Source organism: Dromaius novaehollandiae, chromosome W (genome assembly GCF_036370855.1).
Source record: "Dromaius novaehollandiae isolate bDroNov1 chromosome W, bDroNov1.hap1, whole genome shotgun sequence".
In the NCBI taxonomy this organism is placed as follows: domain Eukaryota; kingdom Metazoa; phylum Chordata; class Aves; order Casuariiformes; family Dromaiidae; genus Dromaius; species Dromaius novaehollandiae.
The window spans coordinates 23,222,353-23,241,351 of NC_088130.1; the positions used below are offsets into that span (position 1 = coordinate 23,222,353).

The following is an 18,999-nucleotide window of genomic DNA, read 5'->3' on the forward strand; positions in this document are numbered from 1 at the left end:
CAGAGCAGGAAAAACAACTTACCTAGCAGTAACAGCGGTGATACATTAGTTCATTTTTATTGCCTTTGTATAAAAGAATTGTATCTACCATAGATTTTTATCCACTGTGACAGGAGTTCTGCAGGGAAAAGCTACAAGATACAAAATATATACTACATATTTTTCTAAAGAAATATAAACACAACTATTTTAGATTTTGAGACCATTTAAGGAAAAAATGCTGAGGTGTTAGTATTTCTAGGCACGCAACACTAAACAGATAGTAATTATGAAGAGAATGTCTTCAGAGCCCTTCTGCTCATTTGTTTCCATGGCAATTTTGTATTTCTATTAATAAGTACTTACAGCTTTGAAGCCAGCTTCTGTCTGTTTGATTTAATGGAGAAAATCTGCTACAAACCAGAATATAAAGATAGAATAACTTGGAATAAAATAACTTTTGAGGAGAATAACCTAAACTAAAGCTTTAGTATATTATATTTTAAAAGATTATGATAATAAAGTATCTAGATAAACATATTACAGTAGACAAACTTAATTGTCTCACATAAGGTAGATGTGAAAGAAATAAAACCTAGTATCCAGAAAGTGGTTTTGTTTGTTTTTTTCCCTTTCTGTTTTTAAATATCCCAGAACACTTATAAAAAACCTCAGCACCTTAAAAACATTAAAGATTTTTTCCTTTCTTTAGATGTGCCACTTTCCACCCTCCAGTTTGGAGCTGAGACATTTCCACAAGTGAGGAATTGTGGAGAGAATCACAATGCAAAATTGAATTACATTCTTCTTAAATTTACCAATTTTGGACTGAAAAGTTCTACAGTGAAGGTACTTGCATGGCTGCAACTAGCTGCTGTCATTTGTGGAGTTTATATTATTTTATACCCAGATTACTTCAGCTGATTCTTCATTTCTTCATATTTTGCCTGATAGCCCTTGAGAATCTTTCCACATTTGTCTCCTTTCCTTTTACAGGATGTCAGTGATTGCAGCCCAGAAATTCCTCCTTCCGCCAACAATGAAAATCTTACTTCACTATAGTACACTTGGGAACACTTTAGTCCCACGACAGAGGCGTTAGAGACAAACACAACAGCTAAAGCAATATGGGTTGGACAGTTTCCAGAAGCTGGTGCTGCAGAATTGTTCATTTGCTGCTTATCTTTCAAAAATGTGTTGTTATTTATGTTTGAGTTAGACAGAAATAGAAGTACTGCTTAAACAAGAAAATGAGGTAAGGTGGCTCAGGAAAACATCTCCAGAAGGACAAGATGGGGGAGAATAAAAAGAGGACTTTAAAAGGAGACAGGAGACAAAAAGGAATTGCGCTGCCACCAATTTCTTGGAAACCGATGAAGAGCTGAGAAGGATCCCAAGCTTTGCCCTACTTCAGAAACATACCTATCTATATGTACTTTCTGCTTTCCAACCACAACCTTGAGTCCAAAATATTTTAGGTTCTCATATCCTTTATCAATGACAGCTGGCCAAATGTTAAGGCAATTTTTTTGACTACTCTCTAAAAAGAAAAAACAGAAGAGTCCACAGAATGGTTTGATTCAGTCTTGCGTGCAATTTAAACCTTACAGTGTACATAGTTTAAACCTGACTATAAGCGTAAAAGGAAAAAGCAGGTCAGAGTTTTCTCCTGCATGCAAGAGCAATCACATATGCCTGGTATCTGGATAAATGAGAATGTATGGGGATATCAGCAACTAGCATCTCCTGAGGCATTTTTTCTTGGAGGTTTTTTCTTTCTTCTCCATGGCAAAGTCTTTCCTGGTGCTCCAAAAACAGACTATCTTCTGGAGCTCCAGCATATATTCCAGCAAGTTCTGCATTCTGAATAAAGAAATTCCAGTGGTTAAAGGCTGTCAATGAAAAACTTACCTAGTGGTAACTAAACAGTAAGGATAAAACAATAACTGTAAAAAACTGTGCTATTGTTTGAAAAAAAAATGATAGAACAAATGCAAATGTAAGAGGCAAATTACAAAAGAAGAGCAACTTTTGGAAAGAAAAAAGTTGACGATGCCTTTCAAAGGATCTTCCAAATGTACATTCCGCTCTTAATTTAAAGAGTATACACCCTGCAATTGCACACACAACCTGTTAATTCCTTTAGAGAAATGGAAATTCAGCATCAGCTGACCAGCATACCTTTCAAAGTATGCAAATGTAACATGTTCATAAATATGTACATAGTCAGACAATCTGAGTCTATTTAAATTAAACAAACAAATTTTACTTCTGTGGTTTGCATATCTAGGTTAATTCTAGCAGTTACTAGGTCTCTGTGTAAAACTACACAACTCTGGGACCACTTTATTGGTGGGAGTAGCAACTGAAATCACATACTTATAAAAATCTGACAGAATTTTGGCCTCAGGTAAAGAAAATTAATCAAAATATGGATTTGGATAGTGTTTAATTTATTTCTTTGCAAAGAATCCTCTCCTGAATGAGAGCTAACATAGGTATGTTTTAAACAAGAATGCTGATATATCCAAACACAAATAAGCATTCTAAAGTTTTCAAGGTAAGAAACATTTTTTCCTGTTAATTTAATGATAGAAAACTGTTGTTGTTTTTCACCTTAAAAAAAAAAAATCTCTAGGCTGAAACCAAAAATGACCAACTTTGACCTCAAAGGAAATGTCTTGAATAACTACTTGTTTAGTGTCTCCTTATATGACTTCAGATATGTTTTTCTCATTTTCATTGGTCATTAGTATGTAGGTCTAGATGCTTCTTTTTCTGGAAGTAATTTTGTCTAGGACATACTAAACCTATCATAGCTGAGTCTTCCCTCCTCCTTCAACATTTGAAAGTGTCATCTTTTCACATTTTACACGGCATTGCAGATAAGGAGGTGAGAAAACTTTAAATATGTCCTTTCTGCAAATTGGGAAACATTGTTCTGCAAGTATTTCCCAGGGCTGGCAGGTCATGGATGAGACAGAATGCAGTAAATCCAAATTATCAAGAGGCCATAGTTCCTACAACGGTTCCCACCGTGTGCAACATGTTTGCCAGCTGCCTACTGAATGAAAGCGGTAGTCCTAGAAAATTGCAAGCATTGCCTCTCTCTGGCAGGTTGCTGAATCCCTTAACTGAACTACAACACAAAAGTTCTAAGACTGGGTATTTTCAGAATCACTGAAGGACCACAGTAGTTCAGATACAGGCCTGTATCTTTAAACCATTGCTGGCAAATAGGAATTAGGAGTAAGAGAAGGGTACCTAATAAGCCCATATTTGCTGGAGCCACAAATACAATTCCCCCCTTTGCATCAGGAGATTTTTAGCTTTAAAGGTGCGCCTCTGGCAAACTCTTCCAGACATGGAATAAGCAAGAGTGAAAGAAAAAGCAAATTTTTTTTTACACATCAGAGCAAGAGCTGCATGAAGGACATCAGAAGTTAAGGGGATAAGTGATGAGGGCTGTCATAGCCAAGTATTATGATAGATTGAAACAAACTATCTTCTGAAGAACGTGTTATTTTCTCAGTTGCCCAGTCGACCCCTCCATGCCTCTTGTTTTACTCTGATAAAGTACAAGGAATTCAGTTCCTTCATAACAGTGACTGCCGTAATTAACATCGTCTTTTTCTTTTCCTTCACCTCCTCCATCATCTTTATATCTCACCATTGCTGATTCCCCTTCCTCTCCCTCTTTGGCTCCCAGTAGGTCTTCCTGACACTATCCAGTCCTCAACAAATCTATCTGTATATGAGTATGCATGTGACCAACTATCTGTCTCTCTTTTGGGAAGTTGGACATTTCTGTATCTAGCTGTTTCTCGTAACAGAAGAGTCACAGTGCAGTAAGGCCTAAAGGGCTTTACTGAAACAGTGCATGAAGTTAACAATTTCAGCTTTCACTCCTCTGCCAGAGATTATTGCTTTCACAACTGTTTAAGAGATGCTGGCAAGTGTTTTAGTTTGGATTTTCTAGAATTACACAGTCAAAATTAAGAGAATCAGAATAGAAGATTTAGATGTGTTTTAGGCAGTATAAGCTTCAGCATAGAATGTCCTGTCAATAGCATCAAGATGGTACAGAGAAAATAGCAAAACATTGCTGTCTGGCATAATTTCTGGAACTGAACTCCATATGAGTTGCTGCAGATACTCAGCCCTTTGAAGAATGAGACTACTATTACGCAGCACACAGTAGGAAAACACCTTCTGATCTCACTACCTTTAAAATGAGCTTCCTGTTCTTCATATCTTGTTTCCAAGGCATCATATAAAACTCTGGGATCATTCCGTGCTTGCTCAAGAATTTTGGCAAATGGCAGTTAACAAGCCTGGAGGACATAGAAACATTTTAATGAGGTCATCTGGTAAGTTTGAGATGAAAACTAATTACCATATGAGACTCAGATGTGCATGGAAGGGGAAGCAGAAGGAGAGTCTTTAATATTGTAATTATATTTAAAGCGACAATCCTTTCATGATCCATTGCAAAACTGAATCATATAAATAAAATACCATTCAATTTCCCCATAACAAAAAGCATTGTTTTCTTATCTGAATTTAGGAAGATAAGGAAGAAAAACAAGATTGCTCACAAACAAGCCTTGCACTTCCAAATTAAAGCATACTTCTGTCATTGTCACTATCTGCCTCAGGCACAGTACAGCTGGCTTTGCACACTCTCATAGCTTAAGAGATGGAAAGTAATACTTGTCCTGGCAGTACAGAGTCTCCATTTGTAATAATTTTGATGCTTCAGTCATGTCTGCTCGCCAGAGAAAATTCTTAGAACGAAAAGAATACTTTGTCTACATTTTGGTCTATAAAACATCAACTACTAAATCCAACAGCCAGGAACACTGGTGCCCAGCCAGAGCACAGCCCACACAATCCACTTTGGTCAAAAGCCAGAGATGACCAACACCACAGGGTTGCTATCTCTGTCAGTACCAACTCAGGAGAGACTTAGCAAGTCCAACATATGTGGGAGCTGAAAGAGTAAAATCTCTATCCTTACTTCCTGCATCTTATTCCTGGGTAGTTTGGGGGAAAGAAAACAAATAGGGAAGAAAGGAAAGTTGATAGATGATCACCAATGTATCCCTATCAACACCTTCCAGCAAGCTCGGGAAGGTGCAAACAAGAGAATCAGGTGTATGGCAATACAGCAACACGGGAAGGCCAAGTTTTCTTTCTCATCCTTGCGTATCTGCATCCGTCCCTTTGGAAGCCATTGTGGCTGCAGCACTGGGCTCCAGGGCACTGGGCTCCAGCTCCAGGACTGCCCCACACGTGGCGTTGTGACACAGGTGCTGCCGGGCCAACACTGACATTCCAGCACAGCAACACGCGGCCCAAAGACCAGGGCTGAAGCCTGTGCCAATCGGTGCAGAAGGGAGGCTCAGCCCTGCGACTCCACCGGCAGACTCAAAGCTTGGCCACAGCACTATACAAAAATGGTTGCTGCTTAATGTAGTCTCTTTGATAATGGGGGGGGGGGGGGGGGAACCTGGTGTAAGCGGAATGAATTCTGCTTGTTCAATGTTGAAAAACGCTTCCTTTTCAAAAGACCATGTTGAAAGAAAAAAAAAAAAAAGGAGAGAAAATACTTAAGATTGTCAAAGGTCTTTTTGTTAGAGAAGGACTTTATATACACTGTTCCAGTAACCTTTACCTGGGAAATCAACACTAAAAACCCCCTAATAATTACAAAAATATAGTCACCATTAGCAGCAAATTACATGACAATAAAAAACTAAACCACCATGAAAATTTGCTGACAATATCTAGAAAAATTTTAAAAGATTCCCAAGGAGTTCTCCAAAACAGTAGCAAATGCTGCAGCCCCAGACTAACCAAATGGTGCAAAGACTGTTTCCTTTTTACAGGAGAATCAGTTTAGTATGCTGACCATCACAGCTTTGCTAGGGAAGATCTCAAATCAAAACCTTTTGCTGCTTCAGTGGCAGGAAATACTACCAGCAAATATATGCTTCACAGATCATGAACAACTTAATAACACGGAATTCAGACACATCGACAGAAAGATGTAAAAAAGATCAAAACTCTTGAGTAAACTGAATTTAGTAAAGCATATAATGGAATATGCTGTAAATTTAAGAGCTCTTTCTCTAAATGCTTTAGTAAATACCAGCTGTTGAGAGTACTGAACTGTTCAATACTGTAATTATATTAAAATTTTCTAGTGACACACTTCTTTTCTGAAATTCAAGGACTTCCAAGTGAGCAAAACTTTTACGTGCAGAAGTTTGTTGTCAGGTTTGAAAGTGAATTCATTCAGTAGTATTTCAGAAATATTTTATACTGGAAAATAAAGCACATAATTCACAGAAAACACAACTTATTAGGGAGAAAGTATTTTAGACATCATACATATTATCAGTGTCTCACATATTCTTCTGTTATGCTCCCAAAACAATGTGCAACATAAAACAGTTATCTTCAAAACTTACAAACTAAGCAATAGTCTTCCGCATCAAGTAAAAATCATCTCCCTCTTGCATACTGTTGTTTTCATAAGAGTCAGCACAGTTAATAAAAACTTTAGAATTTCTGTGAGTTTTACACTACTTCTACCGCATACATGAGGAAAAAGCATGAAAACAAGAATTGAAAGGTAATGGATTTATACCTGCATATATAGGGTCTTGAGCAAAGATATCCTTGAGGGGAATGCAAATTAGTACGGTCTAATTACTCAGAAAGAGTTCCATTATGATTGATTCAGAACAAAAAGATATGTTCAAGTTGTTTGTGTTAATTATGGAAAAAGCTTAGACAGAACAGGTAGGAAGCTCAAACAGCTGTTACAAGGATTAAAACCTGCAGCAGTGGTTTACAACATATATTGCTCGATAGTGCTTATTTGCAGGCTTGTTATTCAAAGGTCATTCACTATTAAAATTTAGTTTGTTTCAGAAAACCAATCTGCTTTTACAGGTCTTAATATTACAAACACTGCTCTTTTTGTCAACATGCTGCCACATCAAGAACACAGGATCTTTTATGTCAAAACTTAATATAGTTAAGTTTCTGCTCAACTGTAATTAGGAGCAGTCCCCACTTGATTATTACTTTGTATGACTTTGTTAGCTTCAACAGATTAAATATGATGTATTTGGTTAGAACGAAGCCTTAATCCCTAAACTTAGTGTGGCTAAAAAAAAGTTCCTAAGGAACAAACGCGGTGAAGTAGAGCTGTTATCTAGAAAACCTTAACACAGGAAACAAAATAGGACAAATAACATCCTTCACGCTGTTAAACTCAGTGAAGAATTATGTCATCTTCTTTAGCATCAAGTATTTCCCATATTTCTGCAACTTATGAAAACAAGAAGTCATGGAATTATAATAAAAGGTTGATTTAATATATTTTACAGAGACTTTGTTATCAAGTACACTGAGAGCTAAAAGATCTCCAAATCATGAGCATTATCAATCTCAATAACATCTTCTGGTTCCATCTTTGCTTCATGATGTCCCTCCTGTAAATCATCCAAAGAAGCCAGAGCCTCATTTGTGTCGCTAGCAAAAGTCTCTCGAGAAGCATCATCATATTCTTTCAGGTTAAGCCCTTTAATGGCTTTTTTCATCTTCTTTCCTAGAACTTGTATTCTCCTCTTCTTAGCAGCCTTTTTGTTTTCATACTCCTTTTGGTTTTCCAGATAGAAGATTTCCTTGAAGAAAGAAAAAAAAAAAAGGGCATATTCAGTTTAGCAGTGTTTGCTAAATAAAACATAAATGAAAAAAATCGCTAGATATTTAGCTACTTTTTTATTACAAGTAATGCTAATATTTAATACTATGTTTAAGTAACAGTATTTAACCAAGATTTACATTATTTGGGGCAGAAGTACAATTATAGATTGCATTTAAGAAAAATGCCCTGTGAATAGTTCTATTTCTCAGCGATTTCAAACTATTATTTAACTACAAGTTTTTGTTTTCAAGAAATGTTTTTTATTCTGTGTTGCAAAAGAACTTTCTTACAAGGTAGGCAGTAGAGAAAATAGGGCCAAAAGGTTCTATGACACCTTGAACAAACTTTCCTCCAGAACTAAAACTTGAGTCCAAGTCTCCATCTTTACTGTCAAACACGTCAACCTTGTTTTCTCTACTGTAAAATACGACTGTTACAAGTTTCCTCTATATTTTAAGGGGCAGAAGATCATGCAGCAGAACTAAGTGTTGCTACACGATTTTTTTTTCTGGCTTAGTTTATTAAAAAACTGCATATGGAAAAATATTAATGCTTTTTTCCCCCTCACAAAAAGTTGCAAAGTCAAACATTAAGGACATGTAAATCTGGGAGAGAGTTATGCACATCACAACCTCTATGATGAGGGACAGGAGTGTATGTACTTCTTCCATAGGACTCCTGCTTCATTCTGTACATCAAATGATGTACACAGTGAAAACTGTTGCCTCATTAAAAACACTTTCCAATATCAGCAAGAGAAGAATGAGGCACTCAAATACAAGGGCAAAGGAGAGAGGTAGAAGAGTAATTTTCTCAGATGGGGCAAAGACTGATCAAATTCACAACTTTGTGCAACCTCTGTAGGCCATGAAAGCTTTTTTAAATATACTACAGGCAATCAGTTTATGTCAATTCCTCTCTCAATTCACAAAATGAGATGCTGGGATGATCTGCAGTGAGGGATACCCAAATACAAGTGAAATAAATGAGTCATTCTTTGAAGAAAGACCTGTGAAATGGCAAATACCATTGAAAAACGAAAGTTGTCTCAATAGAATGAAGAAAATATCATCTCAGATTACTTCATACTGTAAAAAGAAAGGCTGTAATATTTATAAGCTCACCAGACTGAAGTGGTGAACACAACGGATTTGGTTAAGTCTAGGTTCAGACCAGAATCTGACTTAAGAGGAAGTACAGCCTAATGCTATAGCTGCAACAATGAATATAGGACAAAAATCTTGTTTTAGGAGGACACCACCCAGTCCATTTACAATGGGTCAGAGCTCCAGAGGGGAAAATACAATAGCAAATAACTACTATAAGGCATATACAAATCAAAGAGAATATAACATTTCCTTTACACTCTACAGTTTCAGCATTCTTGGACAGTGGTTTTTTCTTTGTTTATTTTTTTTCTGGTGGGCAGTCAGAGCAGCTGGCAATATATAAAAGGAGTTCTCTTTGTGTAGTAGGAATGGCAATTTGCCAACTATTTTCTGCTAATATTTAATATGAAAAGTTGGTTTATTTGAAATATACTTCAAATACAGAGTTAAACTTGCTGAAAGTTACGGAAAGGATTCAATCAGAACATTTCTAGTTAAAAAAGACAAAATTTACTTTGGACAAAAATTTATCATCTGACAATTTTACCTTGATTTGTTGTTCTTTGATGCTAGGTGTGTTCTTCAGCAGGTTTAAATAAACTCCCCCTGGTGTTCTTCTTCTTGTACCATTCTTCATAAGGGAAAACGTAAATTAGTAATTAAAGCAAGCTTAAAATGTAAGTGTTGATATAGAATTATCATCTAAAACAATGCTTTGTATTGAGACAGAACCCAGAAATCTAAGCTCTGCTAGATATTACATAACAACAAACCAGGTTAGTTTTTGTTTATGACTAATCTAGTCATAAAAAGGTCTATAGCCAGCTCTCTACATTTGGACATGGAATGTACAAGGTTTCAAAATTTTTGTTTTAGAACACTAAACCAGACTGCTGACCTAGCAGGTAATCATACCACAGGGCTTTTTTTTTTTTTGGTGGGGGTGTGGGGTAGGTGGGATTCGTTGATTGTTTTTTAAAAACTGTTCAGCTACATATTAAATCTGATTTGATAGCAAAGGAGCAAAATGGCTAACAGTATTCTAACTACTCTCTCAGCTGTCTGCAGTAATGTAAATTTTACGGTAGATATTCAGACCATTCCTAACACAGAAGCCCAGCAAAATGTCAAAAACTAGTTTCACAAACTTATGTAAAATTTAATTTTGTAATATTACATCTAACAATTCTACAACTTATCTGTATGTGTACAGGATTTTGCATTCCTGCTTGAGAGGTATTAAATACACAATATGTACTTTAAAGCCTTTCCACATAGCACGGCAGTTCCATGCTTCAACAGTATTCAGTGTAACATGAGTAGTATGATGCATCATAGCCAAGTATGAATGGACTCCACTTTAAAAGCTCTGTAAATCACGGGCATTTATCATGCTATTATTTGATTACCATTTGTGATACATAAATAGAATATAAAATTGAAGTGACTTCAATGCCGTGATACTGTATTAAAGAACATACTTTTGTGCTACACAACAAAATAAAATACATATCAAAAGTTCTAAGAACAAGGAAGCTCAATTTTAAAGCACATTCTTGCAATACTAGACACCATATTCTTTCATCATCCTAGCAAATCCCCAGCCAAGAGAAACAGCATACTTTATTCACCTTTCAAATACTGTACTCTGATTTTCAGCCAAATAAGCTGTGCCACTAGGAGTTGTATTCTTTCATCTCCTTGATAAATACTTGCTGATAAGTACTTTAATCCTTCAAGACTATTTTTGCTTTTAAGAGAAGTCATTAGCTGAAATCTTTTTGTGATGATAGAATTTAAATGTACATACAAGTGCCTGAAAGTATTTACTGATTCCTTCCCCATTTTTTTAAAACTCTTGCGCTGAGGCTCATTATTTAACAAAAACAAAAACATATGCAGAATTTGATAACCTAACCAGTAAGTATAGCATTTTTACTATGCCTTGTAACAGAAATCAGTACTCACTTTTGCTGTACAGATACACAAGATGAATTTTACAGCCAATGGTCAATATTAAAGCTTATAGGTTCCCTCTTGAATGTTACTTTTCAAATGTGACATTAGAAGTACACAGTGCATTTGAACTTCTGATGGCATGCTGATTAACCTAGTAGCTAGGTCAGTGGTGTCAAACATCCACCTGGCTTATTGAAGTAATCTGGCCAGATGCTACATCTAGATCCTAAAATTATAAGCTTTTATTCAAGCTTTAGAGTCATGTACTCTTAGCTTGTGAAAGAAACATCCCAAGGCAAGATAAAATAATCAATGAAATGTTATCATTGGAATCAACTATTGATTTTAGCCTCAAAACTTGGGCAATTTCCACATTCACTTATCTCACTGTTTACTCCAGCCCTGCTGAAAGACCACATTAGCATTTACTGTTAAATGATTTTCACAGCTCAGATAAGTCCTGGAGGGGTGACAGTAAATGAATGCATGGAATCTGGGAAAACCTGTCAAATGTAGAAGTTATGCAATCGTATTACGTAAGTATTCTGCAAGTAGAAAAATCTCCTAAACGCACAATATCATATTTTTCTTACCACTATGAACAGTCCACCATTTTGTTCCACTTCAGCTGTTTCCATAAGCAGTTCAATGGCCTTCCTCTTTCCAATTATTTTCACTACTCGGGCAATTAAATCTTTCTTTGGTTCACAAAGCCTTTTGAGAAAGGGGGGAAAAAAAGAGTATATTTACAGTCAGTAGAACTTCTCAAGTAAAACTGACCATGGAGCATTAATAATAATTTATTCTGTGGGCTAGGATGCATTTCAATGTGCTTCAACTGGCTTCTTAAATCTACTTTCAAAATCCTGAGCCTCTGAGAGACAATGATATACGTAGTATGCATTTTTATAATTTGTTTCAGTAAAAATTGAGCAATTATTTTCCCTCTATTGACATGTGAAAAAATAAGCCAAATGAGAAATGGCAAAGACCTGTACAAACCTTGGAAAATACAGTATTACAGTCTGCTGCACAAGATGAACTAACGACACAAACGAGTTGTTGAGAGCATGAAGTGAGCAAAGAAGTTAGGTTACAGCAAATGCAAAATTTAGGCTAGTTACAAATAATCTGCATTTAATTAAAATGACAGCATCCTTTACAGTTAAATCAACAATTAATTGGAAGCAACAGCAAGCATAATAGTCCTTCTGTATCTTGTGCAATTCAGACAAGCCTACATAATATAAAAGAAACAAGTCCCTTGGATAATCTATGATAACCTATCATATGTGAACAGCTCCCCCACCCCACCCCCGCAAAAGACCCACAGCATTACTGAGTTAAATTGCATTATTTTGTTAGTAATGGTGTCCTCGAACAGAAACTTTCATCAGCCTGCATGAAGGGAGAGGCTTTTATGGACTCAATTCACTGTGCAGAAATCTGTACTTCACTGGACAAAAAAAGCGTAAGCCCACAAATCAACTTTTCCAGAGTAAGAGTTAATACTCTAAATTCTCATATTTTAACGACAAAGCTTTCAGTGATGCATAGTCTTAACTGTTATAGCTCAGTGGTGTCAAACTCCGGGGACTACAGATCCCCCTCATCAACTACCAAAATTTCTTGAAAACCATGGAAGCCAAGAGCTTCAAGTAACATTACCATGCTACAAAGTTGCACGTGTTACAATGATGGTATAATAAAAGGTCTCAGACCACTTTTATTATCAACTACATAGGAACAACCAGGCTAGCTTCAACTGCCTCAGTTTCATGACTGAAGTTATCTGAAATTAAACATAAAAAAAAAAAATCATATTTTAATGACAATTGTCCTAACCATGCAAAGGCTTTATACTTTGGGATTAATCTCACTGAGTTCAATGGATTAATAGGCACTGGAGGTTAAATGCTATCTCAAATATTTATAGGATTGAATTACAAATTACGAATCATTGGAAGAGAGGGAAATGTTTCTCAAAGATGCAGACAACTTTAGCATAATCAGGATTCCTTAAAAATGTGGTTAAACTGTTAACTTCTGTTAGTAGCAGTGCCAGTTTAAACAGTCCGCTCTCCACCTAGTGTTCACTCTGCCCCTGCACTCAACCTTCCTATATATGCTTTAACACCAAGAAATTATGCAGCCCAACAGAAACGGAAAAAGATGAGGGGAAAAAAACCCAGCACAGAACAGTCAGAAAAACTCCTTGGTTTCAGTTTACTGTGCGGGTCAGCACAAGAAGATGGTCATTCAGACATAGATGGTACAGCACTGTTTAAGTAACAGTGCTACGTGTATAACAATCCTACTGATCCAGTTCAGAACAGCTGTGTATAAAGAATCAGAAAAAAAGAGGCTTCTATCTTAAGAGGCTCTATCATTTATCTTAATGAAGTGCAATAGAACAAAGAGACAAGTTTATTACAAGTGACAATCTATGAGTTTTCAAATTCAGAAATGAGAGGCTATTGAGAACAGCTAATGGCATTAATCACAGGCCAATCACTGTATCAACTTTAGTATCTGGCAATACCAAGTTTCACATGTTACACATTAACAATGCCATCTAAATAAAAATTGAGTTTGTTAGCCAATCTAAAATTAGTAAGTGTTTGTAACTTTTGTTCTCTACATAACCCTAATTTTGTTCCCTTGCACATGGATGTTATGGGTAATTTATCTATTGAAAAAGGATTGTCAGCTTAAGTCAATCTAAGTAAGAATGACTGCAGTCATGTGCTCCCAACAGCATCAGTCCAGGGCTGCCAGTGCCAGCTGAAAGGAATTGTGGAGCTAACTGGTTCTCTAAACTAACCTGCTTGAAAATAATGCCTTCCCCGCCCCCAAAGGGTCTGGACAGCCAAAGTCCAATCTGGCTCAGTATATGTTATTTAAATACCAGGACTGTGCAAAGTGGGTGACAATGAGTGAGCGTAACAGGAGTTTGGTAATCCCACCATAGACCAATATAAACTACCACAGAACTGCAGTGCAGTTTCACAATACAGAAGAGACAAAGCTTTATTTCAATACTGGCGTCCAACCCTGGCACAGCCCACAGTTACAACAGCAGCAAAAGGTCTCTTCAGACACCTATGTTTTACATATGTAAAGAACCTCTGAATTCCAGGATTTGTGCTCTCCAAACCTCTACACAGCCCAAGTCACCTATAACCCCAAAGATCTGTAACATCCACTTTTTCATGGAGATCACAACATGTGTCCATTGTGGTCCATCTTCAAATCCAAATTTTTCATCACGGGGTAACGCAGCTCTTCCTAAAAAAGCCACTACTAAATCTATGCCATGAAAAACAGTATTTTTTCTTGCCCGTGCTCTAAAGCAAGCAAACCATTCTGGCAGATCTTTTCCACGAAAATTCAGGGAGTTTTAACTCTCCACATGTAAAGCTTTTAAACTTTGTCAAACTCATTGTTTCACAACTAACCGAAAATGGTATCAGAGATGTTTGACAATATTACTGGAGGTTTCTACAAGATACCAACTGTGATGCTACATTTGTATCCCAGGATTCTAGAAATATGCACAAGGCACTCATGTCTTTCATAGTTTGGTATGACATATAACATTTAGCTGTAAGGAAGCTTTTTTCCAATATCTAAGGAAGTAAAGAAATACTGTATTAAACTTACCGATAAGCAATTTCATCTGCCACTTTTTCCTCAGAATCTTCTTCTGTTATCTCATACCTTCCTTTATAATTCATTTCTTGTCTTTCACCTAATCTATCTTTCACAGGCCGCTTCCGTTTGAGAAAACCATGTCCATTTTCTTCTTCTCCTGGCAATGTTTTCTTCTCATCATGCATGTATTCATCCAACTCTTTATCTAAAGTCTCTGCCTCCTTTTGCTGAGCTTCTTTCATTAGCTTTTTAGCCAATAAATAATTGTAAGTCTCAGACTGCCTGCTTCTGTCGATACTACCATCCATCCCTAGAATCCCAAGTTCAGTAGCCACTGCATCCTGACTCTGCTCCTGAAGCACCACACCCCAGATATTGTTGACCTTCTTACCGCCTGGAAAAGTTTGCTTTTGCTGGCTCTGGGTAAACTGAAAAGGCTCAGATTTAGCAGGAGGAAGGCTGGAACATTTCTGCCGTTTTCGCTTCCACAGACAGCTGTCGTCATCAGATTCAGAAAAGCTCTCATCACTTGAGTCCACACTTTTGGTTGTCCGATAAGGGACACTTGGCGCACAGGATGAAATGATGCTCTGGAAAGGTCTGACTGAATTATTGCCATCATGTGATTTCTGAAAAAGTAAATGCCCATTAATCCAGTTACTCCTGTAAAAGAGAGCTATCAATTCACATCAAAAATCTGAATAGTTAAACAGAAAAATTGATTCTGACTAATGTGACTGGGCAGTCCTCTACGAGCATCTTATGGGCTGCAGCTGGCATAAGCATCTTATCAAACTTCTGTATTTTGCATGCTTATACATTTGACTTAACAAAAGTTACATTAAGAAAATTAAGATTATTAAGAAATTGGAAAAGCTACTAAAATTCCCAAATAAAACAAATGACAGACATGAACAGTAGTTTTAAGAAGGCTCAAAGAATAAAGCACCACAGCAGCTCAGCAGAAGATTTTGTAACACTTGAGAAGTGAATGTTCTCTCTGGAGTCTGGACTAATGATTTGTAGCCACAATAGCATTCACAGAAACTCAAGAAAAAAACAAAACAAACAAAAAAACACCTTGGATGCTGTGCAGACATTGGGAAGCTAACAGCATATAGTGATTCTGGTTCAATCAGGACAAAGCATAGTTTGCTAGAGAAGATAATACCTCATAGGTGAAATACATTGTTTGTGTGTTTTTTTCTGATTTTTTTTTAAACCAAAAAGTAGCTATAAGCTCACTATAGCCTGTTCTCAAGTAGGACACAAGAAAAACGTTTTAAAATACTTTACAAACAGCTCTCATTGCTATAAGAATATGCAGGAAAGGCCAATTCCCCATTTTTCTGACTAGCAGTCTAAAACACCAAAACCAAACCCACTCAAAGCTGCACCATCTGTCAAAGCACTGTGGTTAACATAACCCAGAACTCTTATTCCCAACGCACAAAATTTTGGGTCATGCTTCTGTATGATTCTACAGTAAGCATTTTTTGTACTAATAATTCCAGTTTTCCCCCCTATGGCTTCCTATCATGAAGTAATACACTATCTCATATTTTTAAAAATAGTCTTCTCTTCTTTCAATCTTGAGTTAAATAAAAACCTTTATTTAACCTTACTGTTCTTTCACCAACATTATGACACCATTTCCTTTTCATTCTACTAGCAGGCAACAGAGAACACAAGAAGTCTTCAGTCTATTTTATCACATTATGAAACACAAATCTCTAAGTTAAAATGTATTCAATAACCCAAAATAGAAGCATACTGTTCACAACTCAAAAAAAATCTGTAATTTTTGTGCTACACATCTCAGAACTACATTACAAATAAATAGAAGTAACCAAAGAAAATAACAGTCCTTACATATACAGCGTCATACACTCATTTATCATATTTTGAAGTCTTTTCCTCTCCTTGTACTATGATAAGTTCCTCACATAAACTTCATAATACAACTTAACATGAGAACTGTGTGAGACACTGGAAAATAAACATCTCTTCGGCAACTGATACATACAAAAGAGTTCTAAATTCAAGAGAAAGCAGTACATTATTGATAATTTTCATGTGTTTTTAAAGCGGTTGTTTGTCTTTTCCTGAAATGACTAACTATAACAGAATGCTCCTCTTTGCTCATCAAACTCAAAGCCTAATAAATCCAAAAGCTCCCCTCCCCGCAACATACAGTTTTTCCCAATAAAGAGGCGTCAGGGGAACAGGCTAATTCCCAGATCCAGGGCACGAAGAAAGCGATTATTCTTTAGGAAGGATGTTTCTATCCCGGTTGTTTAGACTCCAGCAGGGCCCCACCTCCCGCAGGACACGGGCACCTCCCCAGCTCGGCTGCCCCGGCAGAGAAAGCCTTCGGGAGCTCCTTCTCGAGCGAGCACCGCCCAGCGCCTCCCAGCCCCTCGAAGGCGGGCGTCATGGGCACAAGGGAGGGCCGTGAGCCTGGCCTGCAGCCCATCTCATCTGCTTGTGTGTACCGGTGGCGGGGCAGGGGGGGTGGGGGAGGAGAGGCGGAAAAACGGGGAGTGGCGGGCGGGCAGCCCGGGCCGGCAGCGCAGCAGGCGGGAAAGGAGGAACGAGGCGTGCGAGGAGGAGGAAGATAGAAGCGGGGAGGGGGCTGGGCTCTCCCGGTTGCGCCTTCTGCGCCCCGCTGCCAGGGGCTACGCAGCCGCCGCTCCCGCCCGCCCGCCGGCCACGGTGAGTGAGACCAGAGCCGCTGGAGCCGTTAGAGCCGCTGGAGCCACGGACTCGCTTCGTTCCCGCCTCATCGCAGCCTCCCCTCCCTCACCTGCTGCGGGTCCCTGGGAGAGCCAGCCCCGGCCATATCAGAGTCCGAGCCGGAGAGCTCCCCGTCCTCCACGTCGCCCTCCATCCGCGGCGCCTCCAACGCCATCTTCCCGCCGCGACGCCGGAGCGCGGCGACCCCTGGTCGGCGGGGCGGGGCAGGGCCGGGAGGGCGTGGCCGCGGCGCGGGCGCCCCGCGCACGCGGGTCCCTCTCCACCAATAGCGAGAGCCGCCGGCAGCGGCGACCCCTCCCGGCAGCTATGGCGCAGGGCGCGGTGCATGTCGGGGCTGCCGGCGGGGGGGCGGGAAAGGGAGGGGAGTGCGCGGCGCCGTGGCGCCATCTTGTCCGTGCTGAGAGGTTTCCGTCATCTTGTCGCGGTGGTGTCGCGACACCGCGCCAGCGTTTCGTGCCGCTGTTTTGGCGCGTCGACTGAGCGTCGCCGCTGCGGAAATGTCCGGGGTGCCACAAAAAGGCGGCTACGAAACAAAAATCCCATGTTAATTTACACAAAAATTCAGCTAGGTCACTTTACCACATGTCTGCCTGGAGCTGGCAGGGCTGTGCTCGGCGGTTAGGGGCTGCGCAGGGCCCTGCTGCTGTAGGCACCACAGCATGTAACGCCTTTCACCAACGCAAGAGGTGGCATCCTAAGAGCTGTTGCATTACAGCAGATTGTTGAGGTACCACTTTCTTTGACGTATATTTAGGTGGTGTTTTTTGTCCTGTGTCACTGAAATTAGAAAAAGCCTAGAGAGAGAAGTGTTTTTTGCATCCCTCCATGAAGCCCTGCCACAGAGCTCTTACTAAGCATTCATTGCCTCTGCTTGTCACCCAGAAATGGGATCATATTGGGATATTTCACATATCTTGTGGGTGACCTGATCTGAAACAGCAGTTACGCCCACTCCCTGCTACCCTGATAATTTGGCACTATAGAAGTGCTGGTCCCGTTAAATGATTGACCTTTCAGGAAACTTAAATCATCTGTTTGTTCTATTTGCCTATGTAGCAGGAGCCAGAAATCCTGTAAGGGAAATTGTATTTGTCAGGATTTGGGTTTGCTTTAACCACTGCGTGAGTAAGCATCCGAATAGTTTTAGCAAAATCACTAATGGTAGGTTAGCCCTACAATCTCAGATTTTGTATTAGAAAGGAGGGCTGAGGGTGAAATACGTTACTGTCATAGAAGCTGTTAAAGTTAGTTGCTCCAGGGTGTCAATGTTAGTCACTTTCATTGCAATAAGGATCTTAAAATGGGTTGACTTGTTGCTGCAATGCTACTACAGAAATTGATGAGGTATTGTAGGATCTGTCCTGAACGAATCCCACTTGTATACCACAAAACTGTTACGTGCAGAACTACAGACAATTGTAAACAGGAGATTCAACAAGTCCTCTGTAAAAGCATGCTGAAAACTGAAGGTACCCAAGAAAAGCATTTGTACTAAGAAGCTACTTACTTAAACCCCAGCCAAATGCAGAGGTCTTTGGCAGAGTTCTGCCTGGGTGCCAGAGTCTGTTTCCATTAATGTTCTGCTTTGTTGTTGAATACTGAAGGGACCAGTGCTCAAGGGTGGGATGTACTACAATAAGAAAGTGGTACGCAAACACATGTCTGAAAGAAAACTTTGGTATACAAGAGGACATACTGACTTTCATGAGTATCACTAGAATGGATCTTCACACTTACGTTTCATGTGTAGTTTTTGTAGGCATACCTAAATTTAGATGTGGGCTTGGGGACACCAGGAATAGAAAGTGCAGGCCCACA

At 38.8% G+C, this 18,999-nt stretch overlaps 1 protein-coding gene across 1 annotated transcript; it reads right to left on the reverse strand.

The window, feature by feature from the left end:
* Positions 1–6,283: 6,283 nt before the first annotated feature.
* LOC112992378 (phosphorylated adapter RNA export protein) lies at positions 6,284–17,409 on the reverse strand. The gene is made up of 5 exons (XM_026115392.2): positions 17,231–17,409; positions 14,434–15,053; positions 11,364–11,484; positions 9,359–9,442; positions 6,284–7,679 (listed from the first exon to the last, which is right to left on the reverse strand). Exons 1-5 carry the CDS (start codon positions 17,333–17,335, stop codon positions 7,410–7,412), a joined length of 1,200 nt encoding a protein of 399 aa, XP_025971177.1. The 5' UTR covers positions 17,336–17,409; the 3' UTR covers positions 6,284–7,409.
* Positions 17,410–18,999: the final 1,590 nt, after the last annotated feature.